The sequence below is a fragment of the Papio anubis genome, chromosome 2 (assembly GCF_008728515.1).
Source record: "Papio anubis isolate 15944 chromosome 2, Panubis1.0, whole genome shotgun sequence".
In the NCBI taxonomy this organism is placed as follows: Eukaryota; Metazoa; Chordata; class Mammalia; order Primates; family Cercopithecidae; genus Papio; species Papio anubis.
The window spans coordinates 21,722,365-21,738,880 of NC_044977.1; the positions used below are offsets into that span (position 1 = coordinate 21,722,365).

Consider the following 16,516-nt stretch of genomic DNA (forward strand, 5'->3'; position numbering starts at 1 on the left):
GCCAGGTGCTGACTTTGCTGCTTACTAGCTCAGCTCTGGGACCCTGGTCAAGTTGTTTAGCTGTTCTGAAAGGCAGGGATAGCAATAGTAGCTGCTCTAAAGAGTTACTGTGAGAATAGGAGATAATATGTTTGCTCAGAATAGTGTCTGATGCAGAGTAAACTTGCAAGAAATATTAGCCGTTACAATCTGTTTTGAAGCATATAACATTTGTCGTTTCCACAGTGTCATTTTCTACAGGAGGTGTTAGGGCAGAAGGATGTTGACTCTCCCTCTGAAAGGTGTTCTTTTGCTTGTGTTATCATGTGTAGCTAGGTTACAACCAGGAGTACACACTGGTGATGTATTTTTAGCATTGTTCATGATGTATGAAGACTTTCTGAACCTTTTGTATTATGGAGAATAATCCGTTAGATTGTCTGCCATTAGTTTGTTCTCCATATTAAGTGATTTTTTTTTGGAATTAAAAATAAAATTTGAAGGTAGGATTCATGAATTGTAATTTTGCTTTTAATGGGATGAAAACAGTGAGTGAATACCACTCCATATGTGTAAAATATTAGTCTAAGTTGTTACTTGCCTTGCAGGCATGTGGGTGAGAAACTGTTCTGTTCTGGGAGAATGCTGGATAAATGCTTATGTCCACACATTTTCTTGGGTTTTGTCTTCCTTTATATTTGGCTTTGATAAAAACATTTGTAATCAGGCTGGGCATGGTGGCTCACGCCTGTAATCCTAGCACTTTGGGAGGTCGAGGCAGGCAGATCACTTGAGATCAGGAGTTCGAGATCAGCCTGGGCAACATGGTGAAACCCTGTCTCTACTAAAAGTGCAAAAATTGGCTGGGTGCGGTGGCTCACGCCTGTAATCCCAGCACTTTGGGAGGCCGAGGCGGGTGGATCACGAGGTCAAGAGAATTCAAGACCATCCTGGCCAACATGGTGAAACCCTGTCTCTACTAAAAATACAAAAATTAGCTGGGTGCATGCCTGTAGTCCCAGCTACTTGGAAGGGTGAGGCAGGAGAATTGCTTGAACCCGGGAGGTGGAGGTTGCAGTGAGCTGAGATTGCGCCACTGCACTTCAGCCTGGCGACAGAGTGAGACTCTGTCTTAAAAAAAAAAAAAAAAGCAAAAGTTAGCCAGGCATAGTAGTGCATGCCTGTAATCCCAGCTACTTGGGAGGCTGAGGCAGGAGAATCGCTTGAACCCAGGAGGTGGAGGTTGCAGTGAGCCAAGATTGTGCCACTGCACTCCAGCCTGGGCAAAAAGAGTGAGACTCCATCTCAAAAAAAATGTAAGTAGAGGGAATGCTGAAAGTCCCTCCTTTCCTTTCTGTCCACCAACACGCTCATGCCCATTTCAGATCTTCCCATTTTTGTACAAAGGAAAAACTTTTTTTTTTTTTTTTAATTTTACTTTAAGTTCTGGGATACGTGTGCAGAATGTGCAGATTTGTTACATAGGTATACATGTGGTTTGCTGCACTTGTCAACCCATCATCTAGGTTTTAAGCCTTGTATTTGTCCTAATGCTCTCCCTCCCCTTGCCCCCCACCCCCCGACAGGCCCCAGTATGTGATGTTCACCTCCTTGTGTCCATGTGTTCTTGTTGTTCAGCTCTTGCTTATGAGGGAGAACATGAGTTGTTTGGTTTTCTGTTCCTGTGTTAGTTTGCCGAGAATGATGACTTGCAGCTTCATCCATGTCCCTGCAAAGGACATGAACTCGTTCTTTTTTATGGCTGTAGAAAACCTTTTTTTACTGAGGAGAAAAGTCTGGGATTTGAGATCTGACAGCAGGAAATGTTTCCCATATGCCATCAGGCTAACAAATACATGGGCATAATTGTTTCTTGGGACATTTTTCATCTATTGTTGGATGAGAATATTAAAATATTTGTTTTTCGTTTTTCTTTACAGAGACTAACAATCTAGAACTATCTCAAGGCTTAGGAACTTTTCCTTCTGGGTATTATTATAAAGACCAGTGGAGGCCCAGAAAGTTTAAGATGCGTCAGTTTAATGACCCTGACAACATTACAGAGTGCTTACAAAGAAAAGTGGTGCATTTATTTGGTGACTCAACTATCAGGCAATGGTTTGAATACCTTACAACATTTGTTCCAGGTTGGTACTTTGCCTTTTGTTTCATAACCCTTTCCCACATTGGCTTTGAAATCAGCAGGCTCACTCAGGTGCCTGAAGAAAGGTTATCAGGTGAGGAAACATTTATTTCTCTGTAGGACTAAAGAGGTACTCGTACCCTGGAGAGAGGTGTGACAGTTTCTCATCAATAGCTGTGTTGTGTTGTACTCATGGAAGCACTGGGTTCTCATTGAAGTTTATGGCACTGATGAGCTGTATGACTTTGGACAAGTCATTTACTTTTTAGGGCTTCATTTCTCCATGAGACAGCTGGACCATGTCACTTCACAGGTGTCTTTCACTTCTAATATTATGGGTTGTAAATAGAGGTGGGCATTTCCAGTTGTTTCTCCCCTAGTTCTGTCTCATCCAGCTCCAAGTTTATAGTAGCTTTAAGTAGAAGGAAGCAGCCAGACCTGTGGTGGTCCATATTGCACCCTTGCAGCAAAGCCATCCCTGTGTCATCCATTGGGCCTACCATTGGTGTGACTCTGAAATGGAGTTGGCTCCTCCTGAGGGAGCCTGGGTAAGTTCCAGCATTCTTAACTTCTTGATTTCTCTGCTTGGCTCTGGGGCTATTCTCCACACTCAGAACAAACCCCAGTGGTTGGAGGCCCACTCCTTCTTCACAAGGGCATTCTTCTCTTTCTGGAAGGGGTGTGGATGAGGTAAGGAAGGAGGGATCCTGAAGGAGCAGAAATAAAGACCCTGCTTACAATTTAGAGAGCTGATAAATGGTTTTGTGGGAACTGTTTTTAATGGCTGTGTGTGGGCAAGGCTTTTAATAAAGTAAAGCCTGATAGTTTGTTGTGAGTTGTTTGTGTTTTTTTAATCAGCTCTTTATTTATTAGGTCAACTTAGTTTTATTTATTGATTGATTGATCGAGGTCTCCCTCTCTCACTCAGACTGGAGTGCAATGGTGTGATCGTGGCTCACTGCAGCCTCAACCTCCTGGGCTCAAGTGATCCTCCCACCTCAGCCTCCCAAGCATTTGGGACCCCAGGTGTGAGCCACTGCACTCAACTAATTTTTTGTATTTTTTGTAGAGACGAGGTCTCACTGAGTTGCTCAGGCTAGTCTCGAATTCTCATGCTCAAGCAGTCTGCCCGCCTCCACCTCCCGAAGTGCTGGTGGCTCACACCTGGCCTCAACTTAGTTTTAAATTGAATTTTTAGAAGGAAAGGAGGAAGTAGATATTGTCCCCAACAGTGTAAAGTCAATTCCACTTTTTGTTTTGCTTGTTTTTTAAATGGAAACAGATATAACTAAGCTTTGTTTGATAAAGTATAAGTTATACATTAGGAGAAGGGAAATACTTTGTATGGCATGATGCTAGACAAGGTTTGATGTGATGCTGACCAGCGGGGGCCTTTCTAGGTGTCTGTAGTTGCTTCTTAAATTCTAATGATGTAGCTTGGTATTTCCTTTGATAGCAAGGATCACACTGACTATTTTGATCACTTCCCACCATATGCTTTACAGACATATCTTCACCGATAAAAATAAAGCCTTGTGTCAGTGCTTGATCTTAATCAAAAGAAAGTGGTAGCTTGAGCTTTTTGTTCAGTTAAAATGGGGCTGAATGCTAAGTAGTAGTTTGGTAGGAAAATCTAGAAGAGAAGCCTGGAAATGCAAGGAGAAAAAAGTGAAACCTACTTTAACCCTTAAGAAGAATATATGACAATTTTATATATATATATATGTATCTATCTATCTATCTATATATATATATTTTTTGAGACGGAGTCTCACTCTTGCCCAGTCTGGAGTGTAGTGGTGTGATCTCTACTCACTAAGACCTCTGCCTCCCAGGTTCATGTGATTCTCCTGCCTCAGCCTCCCAAGTAGCCGAGATTACAGGCACCCGCCACCACGGCTGGCTAATTTTTGTATTTTTGGTGGAGACGGGGTTTTACCTTGTTGGCCAGGCTGGTCTCAAACTCCTGACCTCAAGTGATCTGCCTGCCTTGACCTCCCAAAGTACTGGGATTACAAGCATGAGCCACCTTGTCCATCCTGTAGGACAATTCTGTTCTGATGTTACTTCTTCAAAATTGACCGTGAACTTCCTGAGGGCAAGGACTATAGCTTATCCATCTGAGCATTGCTGGCTTGTAGCACCTATAGCAGTGGGCACTAAGTAGGTGCTTAGGAAATATCAGTTGAATTGGATTGTCAACATTTACTTAAGGCACTTAAGGGAATATTTAGGGATATGAGACACATCTTCTTTCCTCATGGATGCACATACTAAGTGATGAATTATACAGAGTTTTTTGGAATAACAAGGAGTCCCACTGATTCCTGGGACCTTCAGAATGTCTCCAGGCAACTGGGCCTTGAAATACAACTTAGAGGGAGAAAAGCGATGCTATCTGTGTTATTCTCATGATAGAGATGGAAGTTTTTCAATAGGACATTAACATGATTTTTCATCTACAGGGTAAAATTGAAAGTCAAAAGAAACAGGGTTGCTTCTTTCTTTTGCTTATTGCATAAACAGGTGTTTGTTTTCTTTTTTTTTTTTTTTTTTGAGACGGAGTCTCGCTCTGTCGACCAGGTTGGAGTGCCATGGCCGGATCTGAGCTCACTGCAAGCTCCGCCTCCCGGGTTCACGCCATTCTCCTGCCTCAGCCTCCCGAGTAGCTGGGACTACAGGCGCCCGCCACCTCGCCCGGCTAGTTTTTTGTATTTTTTAGTAGAGACGGGGTTTCACCGTGTTAGCCAGGATGGTCTCGATCTCCTGACCTCGTGATCCACCCGTCTCGGCCTCCCAAAGTGCTGGGATTACAGGCTTGAGCCACCGCGCCCGGCCACAGGTGTTTGTTTTCACTTTTCAGAATTACATTTGAACTTGCTTTAATTTTATTTTTAAAAACATTCTTTTTTAATCAGCAAATAAGTATATTTATGGGGTACAATGTGATATATATATATATATACTGGAATTATTATATCAAGTAAATTAACATATCCATCACCTCACATACTTACTTTTTTATAGTGAGAACATTTAAAATCTCTTAGCAGTTTTGAAATATACGGTACATTATTATTTATTATGGTTACCATGTTGTGCAATAGATCTCTAAAACATTTTCCTTCTGAGACCTTGATTAACATTTCCCCATTGCACCTACCCCACTAACAGCCTCTGGTAACCACTATTCTACTCTCTACTTCAACTTTTTTTACATCCACATATAAGTCAGTATAAGGCAAATACTGCATGAAGTTCCACATCAAAGACATCTGTGTGTGGCTTATTTCACTTAGCATAATGTCCTCTAGTTTCATCCGTGTTGTTACAAATGACAGAATTTCCCAAAAGAAGTATTTGGTTACTAATATGTGCTCATAAAACAGAAGTTAAAGCCCTTGTCTTGAAAGAAATAATATTTATCTGTTAGGAGAATAAAATGTAAATGCCAAGTTGATTTTTATAAATTAAATGATCATAAATAGTCACTTCTCAAAAGAAGACATACGTACAGCCAACAAACATATGAAGAAAAAGCTCAATATCACTGATCATGAGAGAAATGCAAATCAAAACCACAATGAAATTGTGGTTCTCACACCAATCAGAATGGCTATTATTAAAAAGCCAAAAAATAACAGATCCTGGTGAGGTTGCAGAGCAAAGGTAACACTTTCACACTGTTGGTGGAAGTGTAAATTAGTTTGACCATTGTGGAAAGCAGTATGGCGATTCCTCAAAGAGCTAAAAGCAGAACTACCATTCGACCCAGCAATCCCATTACCGGGTATATACCCAGAGGAATATAAATCATTCTGCCATAAAGACACATGCAAGCAAATGTTCATTGCAGCACTGTTCGCAGTAACAAAGACATGGAATCAACCTAAATGCCCATCAGTGACAGACTGGATAAAGAAAATGTGGTACATATATACTGTGGAATACTATGCAGCAATAAAAACAAGATCATGTCTTTTGTGGGAGCATGGATGGAGCTGGAGGCTATTATCTTTATCAAACTAGCACAGGAAGAGAAAACCAAATACTGCATGTTCTCACTTATAAGTGGGAACTAAATGATAAGAACTTATGAACACAAAGAAGGAAACAACAGACACTGGGGTCTACTTGAGTCGAGGAGTTGGGAGGAAGGAGAGGAGCAGAAAAGATAACTATTGGGTACTGGGCTTAAAACCTGGGTGATGAAATAATATATGACAGATTTTCCTATGTAACAAACCTTTACATATACCCCCAAACCTAAAATAAAAGTTAACAGAAACTTTTTAGACATAGATTTAAAAAATTGCAATGATCAGTGCAAATAGCAACATTTCTTGGCCTAATAATTAGAGAAAAATGGGTTATTTTGTTTTTCAGGCATAGACAGGTGTAGTGTAGAGTCTATCACTGATGGTGTTATTTATAATGAATGTTATGTTTATGTAATAATTTAAATAATAAACGTGTTAGAATAAAGGCCTATTGATACAAAAGGGGGCAGAGTTCAGTGAAATAGGTATTCCCTTTACATTTATATTGTACCTTTTTGTTGTACTTAAAAAAAAACTTGTTATTTAAAGCCACGTAATAAGGTATAATCAAAATATATGTGCGTGGTTTGAAGGTTTTTATGAACTTGAGTTTTCCTTGTTTCAGATTTAGTGGAGTTTAACTTGGGTAGTCCCAAGAATGTGGGTCCCTTCCTTGCAGTGGACCAGAAGCACAACATCCTGCTCAAATACCGCTGCCATGGTCCACCCATCCGCTTCACAACCGTCTTTAGCAGTGAGCTCCATTATGTGGCGAATGAGCTGAATGGCATTGTGGGAGGGAAGAACACAGTGGTTGCCATAGCTGTATGGTCTCACTTCAGCACCTTCCCTTTGGAAGTGTACATCCGGCGGCTCAGGAACATCCGTCGAGCAGTGGTTCGGCTCCTCGATCGAAGCCCAAAGACCGTGGTGGTCATCCGGACGGCCAACGCCCAGGAGCTGGGACCTGAGGTGAGCCTTTTCAACAGCGACTGGTACAACTTTCAGCTGGACACCATCCTCCGGAGGATGTTCTCAGGGGTTGGAGTATATCTCGTCGATGCCTGGGAGATGACCCTGGCCCATTATCTACCGCACAAGCTGCATCCAGATGAAGTTATTGTGAAGAACCAACTGGACATGTTCTTGTCCTTTGTGTGCCCCTTGGAGACCTAGCCTGGGAGACCTAGCCTGTCTTGGAAGGGACTGGAGGAATCATATTCAATGACCTTCTCAATTGACCTGAGTTACAAAAAGTGGCCCCAGTGAGAGCTGACTGCCATTAATAGGCATAAAATTTCAAAAAGATCTGGACTTTATATGATGACTTACAAGGAGCTTAGAAAATGCAGGTTACATTTGTATCTACTATAGGATTTTATCTAATCTTGACTTAGCCATGGTAGAACTCTTAACAGCATCTACACACTGTATTGCTCTTATAACCAAAGATGCTAATGAGTGTATTTGAATTAGCTTCTCCTGGGAGGGTTGATTACTTTGCTAAAGAGTATGAAAAATATTCTGATGGAAGGGACAAGTTTGGTTGGTAGTAGAGTGTTTGTAGCTTATCTGGTAAAGGAAATGGAGTGCATCTGCATGCATAGCACAAGTAGTCCATCTTCTGGCGGTTAACTAGAGAAAGCTTACAGTCAGAGGCTCTTGTGAATGCACTGAAGACTGCTGTGTCTCAGAAGTTTCTCTTGATGATCTACCTTTTCTGAATTACTTGAAAAGGCCAGTGTGCTTGGTTCGAGTTTTTTAGTGGGAATATTTATAATTTCCTGCTTTTATCTAGAAAAGAGCAAAAGGGAACTATGAAAGCAGTATATATAAAATCTGTGCTTTGGAATCGACATTTGCATTTGGTGATTTTTATTTGATTCAGCTAAATTTTATGTGTTGAATACTTACTCTAGAATAACTACTTTTGGAACTGGAAGGGGGAAATCTGTAAATGGAAATTTATTTTTATGATCTGAAATTTGAGGGTTTTAAGAATTGACTTTTGTGTAAAGAATGCTATTGTATTATAAAGCTGTGGAAGTTTTCCCCACCAGTTTCAGGTGTTTTTTTTTGTTGTTGTTGTTGTTGCTGTTGTTGTTATTTTGAACTACTTACCACAATTAGAAGTTAAAATCTAATTAGAAATTAATAAGCTATTATAATTCATGACAGGTTTTTTTTTTTTTTTTTTTGGTATTTTTTGATTTGGGCATAAAAGGCACACCCATTCTCTCATGCTTGGAAGAAGCTGCTATTCCTACTGGCTAGCTAAGAAGAATGGAATTATTAATTTTATTTGACTTATTAATTTTAAATGAGTTTAGTTAATTTGGGATCATTTAGTAAGTACTCTTTTCTTTTTGAGCTATGATAGATTATAGTCTAGTTGAAGTTGCTCCTAAGTAGACAGATGAAGAAACTAGGGAGGCCTTAAAGAGAAAGACAGATGCTTGAAGTATGAATGATATATACCCTTAGAAGAATGGGTCAAATAATTTGCATTTTTAATTTAAAATAGGAGGGCCCCAGATCTTACTTTCCCATCCTTGAGGAACACCTTCAAGTTTTTAAAGTATTTTTTGGGGAAAGAAGATTTTTAATTGTTTCTGAGTCTAATGAGGCAATAAAATATATTAAAATAGTTTAATTTTAAATAATTTAATTTTAATGGCTTTACAGTACCTAAGGATCACTTGTAATATCTGACAAAAATGCAGAATTAAGAGTCATGGCAGGGTGTGGTAGCTCAAGCCTGTAATCCCAGCACTTTGGGAGGCCAGGCAGGAGGATTGCTTGAGGCCAGGAGTTTGAGACCAGCCTGGGCAACATAGTAAGATCTTGTCTCTACAAAAAATAAAAAATGATCCAGGCATGGGAGGACAGTCCCAGCTACTAGGGAGGCTGAGGCAGGGTGATTGATTGAGCCCAGTAGTTCAAGGCTGCAGTGTGTTATGATTGCGCCACTACACTCCCGCCTGGGCAATGGACAAGAGATCTTATCTCTAACAAATTTTGTTAAATAATAAAAGAATTAAGGCCAGGCATGGTGGCTCCCACCTGTAATCCCAGCAGGGATTACAGTCTTGGGCGGCTGAGGAGGGCGGATTGCTTGAGGCCGAAAGGGGCTTGAGCCTGAGTACCATGGTGAAACCCCATCTCTACCAAAAAATACAAAAACTAGCTGGGTGTGATGGCACCCACCTGTAGTCCCAGCTACTTAGGAGGCTGAGGTGGGAGGATCGCCTGAGCCCAGGAGGCAGAAGGTTGCAGAGGTTGCAGTGAGCCTTGATTATGCCACTGTACTCCAGTCTGGGCAACAGGGCAAGACCACCCTGTCTCTAGAAAAAAAAAAAAAAAAAAAAAAAGAGGGACCATGATGCCTCTGGGATTTATGGAACCAACCTTTGTGGCAACTGCTTAGTGATTCTGATGCAATGGTGGTATTCCACACTTGAAGAAACACTAAGAGAAGAGGTAAGCTAGAATGAGGGAATAAACATGGCTTGTTTATTATTTCAGGGGATTTACCAATAACTGGTTTAATTCTGTTCATGATCCAGTAGTATAGGTAATATTAGCTCCATTTTATAGATGAGGAACTCAAGTTTCGATTTGAAATAAGGTATTTGAAAAAAGTCCATATCCCTTTTCAGCTAAAATTGTGAGACTTTCATAAAGAAGGGTTTGTATTTATTTATTTGTTTTTGAGACAGAGTCTTGCTCTTTTGCCCAGGTTGGAGTGCAGTGGCATGATATGGCTCACTGCAGCCTTGACTTCCTGGGGTCAAGCGATCCTTCTACCTCAGCCTCCTGAGTAGCTGGGACTACAGGTATGTACCACCATGCCCAGCTAATTTTTGTATCTTTTTGTAGAGACTAGGTTTTGCCATGTTGTCCAGGCTGGTCTTAAAACTCCTGAGCTCAAGCCATCTGCCTACCTCGGCTTCCCAAAGTGCTGGGATTACAGGTGTGAGCCACTGTGCCCAGCCCAGAGTTTTCTTTTCATGAAAGAACTTCTAGACATTTCTTCAAGGATGTGTCAAGGAGGCTGAGCGGTCATTTTCCCAGGAGAATTTTAAAAGGAAAGAGGGCATTCCTCCTCCAGTGGTTTGGAATGCTGCCACTTGATTGTGCAAATGCTTTCTTATGATCTTGTCTAGTTTCTGTTATTTTTTGATTTGGTGACATAGTTCTTAAAGATTTGGTGACACAGCTTCTTGAGGTATTCTCAGTCACTTTCATCTCTCTTAAAAAAAATTTTTTTTTAACAACTTTTAAGTTCAGGGGTACATGTGCCAGTGTGTTTCAAGGTAAACTTATGTCATGGGGGTTTGTTGTACAGATGATTTCATCACCCAGGTGTTAAGCCTAGTACCCATTAGTAATTTTTCCTGATCCTCTCCCTCCTCCTACCCTCCACTCTCCAATAGACCCCAGTTTGTGTTGTTCCCCTTTATGTGACCATGTGTTCTCATCATTTAGCTCTCACGTATCAGTGAGAACAACTTTCATCCCACATCTGATTTGTCTTTCTTCACTCTGGTGTGGAAATTTTGATAGAGATTACTATACCACTTAAACATTTCCCAGAATAGTTAGATAGGATGGTTTCTTCTGAAAAGTTTATTTTAGGCTAGTGCCATATGGTTGTGAATATTAGCATGGTAGCCAAATAATAGTTTGTTTTAAATATATATTTCCCAGTATAAATATAAGGGACATCATAATTTTTAAAAACTATAAAATCTAGAAGAAAAGTGTATGGATAAAATCCATAATTCTATCATCTGAATGCAATGAACATTAGCATTTAGGTATATTTTCTTGCAGGTTTTTTAACCATATAGTTATAGAGAATATGTAATTTGGGTCTGTGTTTTTTACATATAAATATTTTTCTATGTTAAATAGTCTTCATAAGTTAATTTTAAAGATCTACTTAATAGTACTGCTACTGCAGTTTTCATTATTAGATAAGTTGGTCATTATGGTTAGACATTTAGGTTTACAATATTAAAGCAGTGGGCCGGGCATGGTGGCTCACGCCTGTAATCCCAGCACTTTGGGAGGCCGAGGCAGGTGGATCACGAGGTTAGGAGTTCAAGACCAGCCTGGCCAAGATGATGAAACCCCGTCTCTACTAAAAATACAAAAAAATTAGCCAGGCGTGGTGGCAGGTGCCTGTAATCCCAGCTACTCCGGAGGCTGAGGCAGAGAATTGCTTAAACCTGGAGGGGCGGAGGTTGCAGTGAGCCGAGATCGCACCACTGCACTCCAGCCTGGGCAACAGAGCGAGACTCCATCTCAAAAAAAATAAAATAAAATAAAAAACAGTGGTTTATATCAATTTCAGTGGTTTAAAATACGAATTTCTATTTTGGAATGACAATTTAATGTAGTGAGTCTCGTTTCAGAACTGAGATGATTGATTTGATGCTATTTGTGATAGAACCCATAATAAAGCCTTTCTATGCAAATTACATTTTATAGAATTATCCTACCAAAAGTCACCTTTCTTTAGTGAATGTAAAACTGACCTTTGGTGTTCCAGTATGATTCATTTTGCCATTCTGAATAACTATCATTTTAATTAAGACTACTTAACTGACACTTCCTGGATTCAATTATTAAGTTTCAGATTGAAAGTTGATCCAGTTTAATAACTGAATCCAGTTTCACATTTATCAATCTGAAAACTTAGTTTGCAGATTGGTAAATCAGGGTACTTGACAAGAATAAATATGGTAAGCCTTCACATATTCATGTGTTACATGCCAGAAATGAGTCTGTTTCTGGACCCTGTTCAGGGAAATAGTGATCACTGAGAGAGGTACAGGGAAATAAACACCCAAGGGAAATGACAGAAATAAGCCTCCCCAACTTTCTAAAAAACTGCTCAGCATTATCTCTGTGGGTTCTGGGTAAATTCAGCTTTTTAACCTCAGCTAGTCACTAATGCCAGAAATTCCACTTTAAGTGTATTTATTTTCTTGTGTTAAGCATTATTCTACCTGGTTTATGTCTACAATGTAGTATTAGTGTACTTAGGATTCTTGACACCTCAGTGTGCAAATAAATAAAATTTTGAAGTTGTTTTTCTTTTGAAGGTGAGACCACAGCCCCTTGAGTGCTAAGGGGACCTGGGAATCCTAGGGGAGTGGAGGTGGTGGAAGATAAGAGGATGATTAAGGGCAGCAGTTTAAAGGACACAGAAGCTAGGAGAGCACTGTACTCCACCACCTTCAGTCTAACTTGTCTCTTAAAAGTGCTTTTATATTTTAACTTTTTAAAAAAGTGTGGTCTAGGCGCGGTGGCTCATGCCTGTAATCCCAGCACTTTGGGAGGCCGAGGTGAGTGGATCACCTGAGGTCAAGAGTTCAAGATCAACCTGACCAACATGGTGAAACCCCGTCTCTACTAAAAATACAAAATTAGCCGGGCATGGTGGCACATGCCTGTCATCCCAGCTACTCAGGAGGCTGAGGCAGGAGAATTGCTTGAACCTGGGAGGTGGAGGTTGCAATGAGCCGAGATCATGCCATTGCACTCTAGCCTGGGCAACAAGAGTGAAACTGTCTCAATAAATAAATAAATATATAAATAAATAAAAAATAAAGTGTGAACTTAAATATATTTATATGTGTGTACATATATTTTCTTTTTTAATATTCTGGTTAAATGAGAGGCTATTGGTCCTCTTTTAGTTTTAAGAGTCTAATGATGTGTACATCTAATGCCCATTCCAACTGGATTGTAACACTGCTTGGGGAAGATAACGTTAAAAAAAGTAGTACCGAGATTACAGCAGCTGGTGTCCTAAATGGAAAAGAAGTGAAACTAAATGTCATAGGAGAAACCCTTTCAGTGTTGTGCAGTGGTTCATTTGCTATTAAATCTACCCCATTACCATTCCCCTTACGCCTTGAAAATAAAGTGATCTTCATGTTACAGGACCATTGCTTTATTTATGCCACAGATTCCTTGTCCTTTAATTAGTCAATGAAGGCACAGGATAGCGATACTACTTTTTGATTGCCATATTGTAAAAGCTGTATTGTAAAAGGTAACTCCCTCCACCCGCCCACTGCACCCCCACGGTTAGGGGCCACACAGAAAAAGTGAAATAAGATGAAGTGAATCTGATGAGAGGCAACTCTAACGCCCATCAGGAGATTCACTAGAACATTTTAAAAGGACATCTTTAAGGAAAAAGTTTTGTTTGAAGATGTTGCCTCTGATTCCTCCCTGCGGCTCCAGTCCAGGTCTTGGAGCCGGCCCTCGAGGGGAATGTCCGGGACTCGGGTCGGTACCTTTTTGGCCTGGGAATTTCCAGTATGCAGAAAAAAATCCACAAACCTGGTCCTCGCTACCCCCTCCCTGCCTCCTCTGGCCGTTCTCAGTGCCCACGCAACCCAGTTCGAACGAGAGGATGACCGTATTCTGTATTTTAGAAAACAGGCTCTTAGCTTCCCCCGCCCCCGTCCTCACTCGAGTGGTGAACTGAAAGCGAACGCTATAAAGGGCGCCAGTGCGAGGGGCGAGCTTCCTCTTGCCACGAGGTCAGATGGCGAGTTCTTAGAGAAAAAGGCTGTTAGCTGCTGCTTATCATTTAACCTCAAAAGGAAACCGATCGTCTTTCTCATGCTGTCACGTACTTGGGTTATTATCGCTGATTAGAGCTGGAAACAATTGATTTCCTCTTACGTATTTGTTTGACTTGACTCTTCAAACACAAAGGTATATTTTTATTATTTGATGTTTTATTAAAATATCTTAAATGCTAAGATTTTTTTTTTTTTTCTTTTTCTTTCCTATTCCCATAGTCAGATTCTTAACTTTGGAGTCACTCTCTTGTGTTTGAGTAGCCATACTTGCTTTGGGGCAAAATATTGGGGGATAGTTTTTTTGGAAAAAGAACATCAGGGATGTTTTTGTAGTTTAGTAATAGCAAGAATCGTGTCTGTTTGTTTTAAAGGCCCAGGAAGGACTAAGATACTAATGGAGGAGATCGATAGAATGGGTGATGAAGTATCATAAATCTAATGTAACACTGTATCTTCTGTCAGTGACCTAGAACTATGATATCCGGAGGCAGAAGCCTCCCAGGAGATTTGATGTGCGGGTTTAGAGGTGTGCTTTCCCACCAAGCGTAGACATGAAACCATATCTTTATGGGAAAATAGAGTAAATTGAAGTACTTTATAGCATGCCCTCATTCATTCTTACATTACTTCTGTAAAATTAAAATGTATGAATAGCCATTTTATGAATGAGGAAAACCTGAAATTTGATGATTTGACTGGACCCCCAGATTCATGATAATCTGTATTTGTTAAGGGGTTTGTTTGAATAAAAGCCCGTTTCTAAATAGAATGGATTAGAGATTCTCTTCATTGGGATTAGTGAATTTGCTGTAGTGGCTGAAGGTGCTGTCCAAAGAGGATGGCAGTTATAAATTTTAAGCATTTGGTAATATATATTCCCTCTATTTAAATCTGACATCTAAAGAAATATTTGGCTGGGTGGAATATTTTTTTGCTTCTGTTAGACAGTAGGTTGTTTAAACAATAAAAGGAGAGAAAAGTTTCCAAGTCTCATTCACCACCCCACATAATCCCAGATGGAGCAGGGCATCAGCCACACAGATCATCTAAACATGCAGATAACCCTGCAGTCTTTTTATTTGGCTTCAAAATACAATGTATAGTCCACCACCCCTCCCCACCGTCTTTCTAACATCATCCTGCTGAGGTCAAAGACACAGTTGGGGAGGGTACAGGCGTGGAGCACTGCGGTGGCAGAAGAGTCAGTCTGAGAGGAGTTAGCACATGACATCAGTGCACAGCGCAGATGACGGGAACCGTTTGGCAGCATCCTTTCCAGTGTGGAGGTGATGACCGAGGTCAGCATAATCCAGCTGTTCAGATACAGACTTTTCCTCACTGAGGAAAAGGAAGCAAACCCTTCTCTTTTCTTGCCTTGAAACAGACCCTGCTCTCAGAGAGCAAAAGAAACCCTTTCAGAAGCTACAAAGCCATGGAACGCATTACTGAGGGGAAAGATTTTCTAATTGTTCTGAGACCAACAATGAATTGCTTCTGAAAACACCATTTTCTTTTGACTCATAGCTGACACTGAACTGGAGGCCTCTTGATTTTTTCTCCCAGGTTAACAGGAAGATCTCGAGGGCCCTGGCTGAACTTCACGTTTTGGCTTTCTTGGCCTGATGCTGAACTCCCGAGGGTGAGAAGGGCTGATATTTCTAAATGAGTAGCATCCAGGTGTTACCTAGCCCCTGGCTGATGTCAAAGAGGGTGGCGGGATTTTTCTAAGATTCTTTTCTTAAATTAGCCGTTTTTTTGAAGTTGCTGCAAAATTACTCTGAATTTTACTTATAGGCATTTTACTGTGATTTCATGAGAACTAAGATTTTTTTTTGTGTATGTGTGTGTGGCTTAGTAGTATTTTTTAAAACCAATTTGTTGAATTTCTGCTGTTTTCCATAGCAGGAGGACATACGAATACATCTAAGAGGGGAAATCAGCTCTCTGATTACTGACAGTTTCAGGGTTAAGTAATCTTTAACAGGCTTGGAGAGCATCATGCCCCCTCATAGTTTTGGTGAAGAGGCTCCTTAAAGCTAGCATTTGTGGTTTCTGATTAAAGCACTTTCTGTTCCTTTAATTTGGGATTGTCTGTGAAGTAAAATACCTTCCTTTCGAATGTAGTGAATGAAAATATTTACTGCCACTGATGAAGTTAGTGGATTGGGAATGAACACTTATTAAACACTTGTTTTGGGAGCTTACCAGCAAGATCTCATTTAGCCCTACAGTATTTTAGGTAGCTGTAATTAGCTTTATTTTATTTATTTATTTTCATAACTTCAACTTTTATTTTAGATTCAGGAGGTGCATGTGTAGGTTTGTTACCTGGGTATATTGCGTGATGTTGAGGTTTGGGGTACAACTGATCCCATCACCCAGGCCCTGATCATAGTGGTTTTTCAACCCTTGCTTGCCTCCCTCCCTCCCTCCCGCCTCTAACAGTCCTCAGTGTCTTTGTTGCCATCTTTATGTCCTTGAGTATCCAATGTTTAGCTCCCACTTATAAATGAGAACATGTGGTATTTGGTTTTCTGTTCCTGTGTTAATTCACTTGGGATAATGGCCTCCAGCTGCATTCATGTTGCTGCGAAGGACATGATTCTATTCTTTTTTATGGCTGTGTAGATTTCCACAGTGTATATGTACCACATTTCCTTTATCTAGTCCACTGTTGATGGGCATCTAGGTTGATTCCATGTCTTTGCTATTGTGAATAAGTGCTGCAGTGTACATACAGGTGC

The 16,516-nt window shown here is 40.4% G+C and overlaps 2 protein-coding genes across 10 annotated transcripts in view; both read left to right on the forward strand.

The window, feature by feature from the left end:
- Positions 1–8,221, forward strand: part of NXPE3 (neurexophilin and PC-esterase domain family member 3) — a 43,716-nt gene extending 35,495 nt beyond the window's left edge. For 7 of the 8 annotated variants that reach the window (XM_009199368.3, XM_009199371.4, XM_021933995.2 and 4 more), the window contains 2 exons: positions 1,920–2,126; positions 6,788–8,221. In XM_009199368.3, coding sequence (XP_009197632.1) covers positions 1,920–2,126; positions 6,788–7,338 — 758 coding nt within the window. In that variant the 3' untranslated portion in view covers positions 7,339–8,221. The remainder of the gene's footprint in view (positions 1–1,919; positions 2,127–6,787) is intronic. The other variant, XM_009199379.3, reaches the window with a different exon arrangement.
- Positions 8,222–12,609: 4,388 nt separating this feature from the next.
- Positions 12,610–16,516, forward strand: part of NFKBIZ (NFKB inhibitor zeta) — a 33,860-nt gene continuing 29,953 nt past the window's right edge. Inside the window, exons 1-2 of one of the 2 annotated variants that reach the window (XM_009199388.4) lie at positions 12,610–13,905; positions 15,336–15,411. The gene's annotated coding sequence lies outside the window, so the exon portion shown is untranslated. The remainder of the gene's footprint in view (positions 13,906–15,335; positions 15,412–16,516) is intronic. The other variant, XM_009199391.4, reaches the window with a different exon arrangement.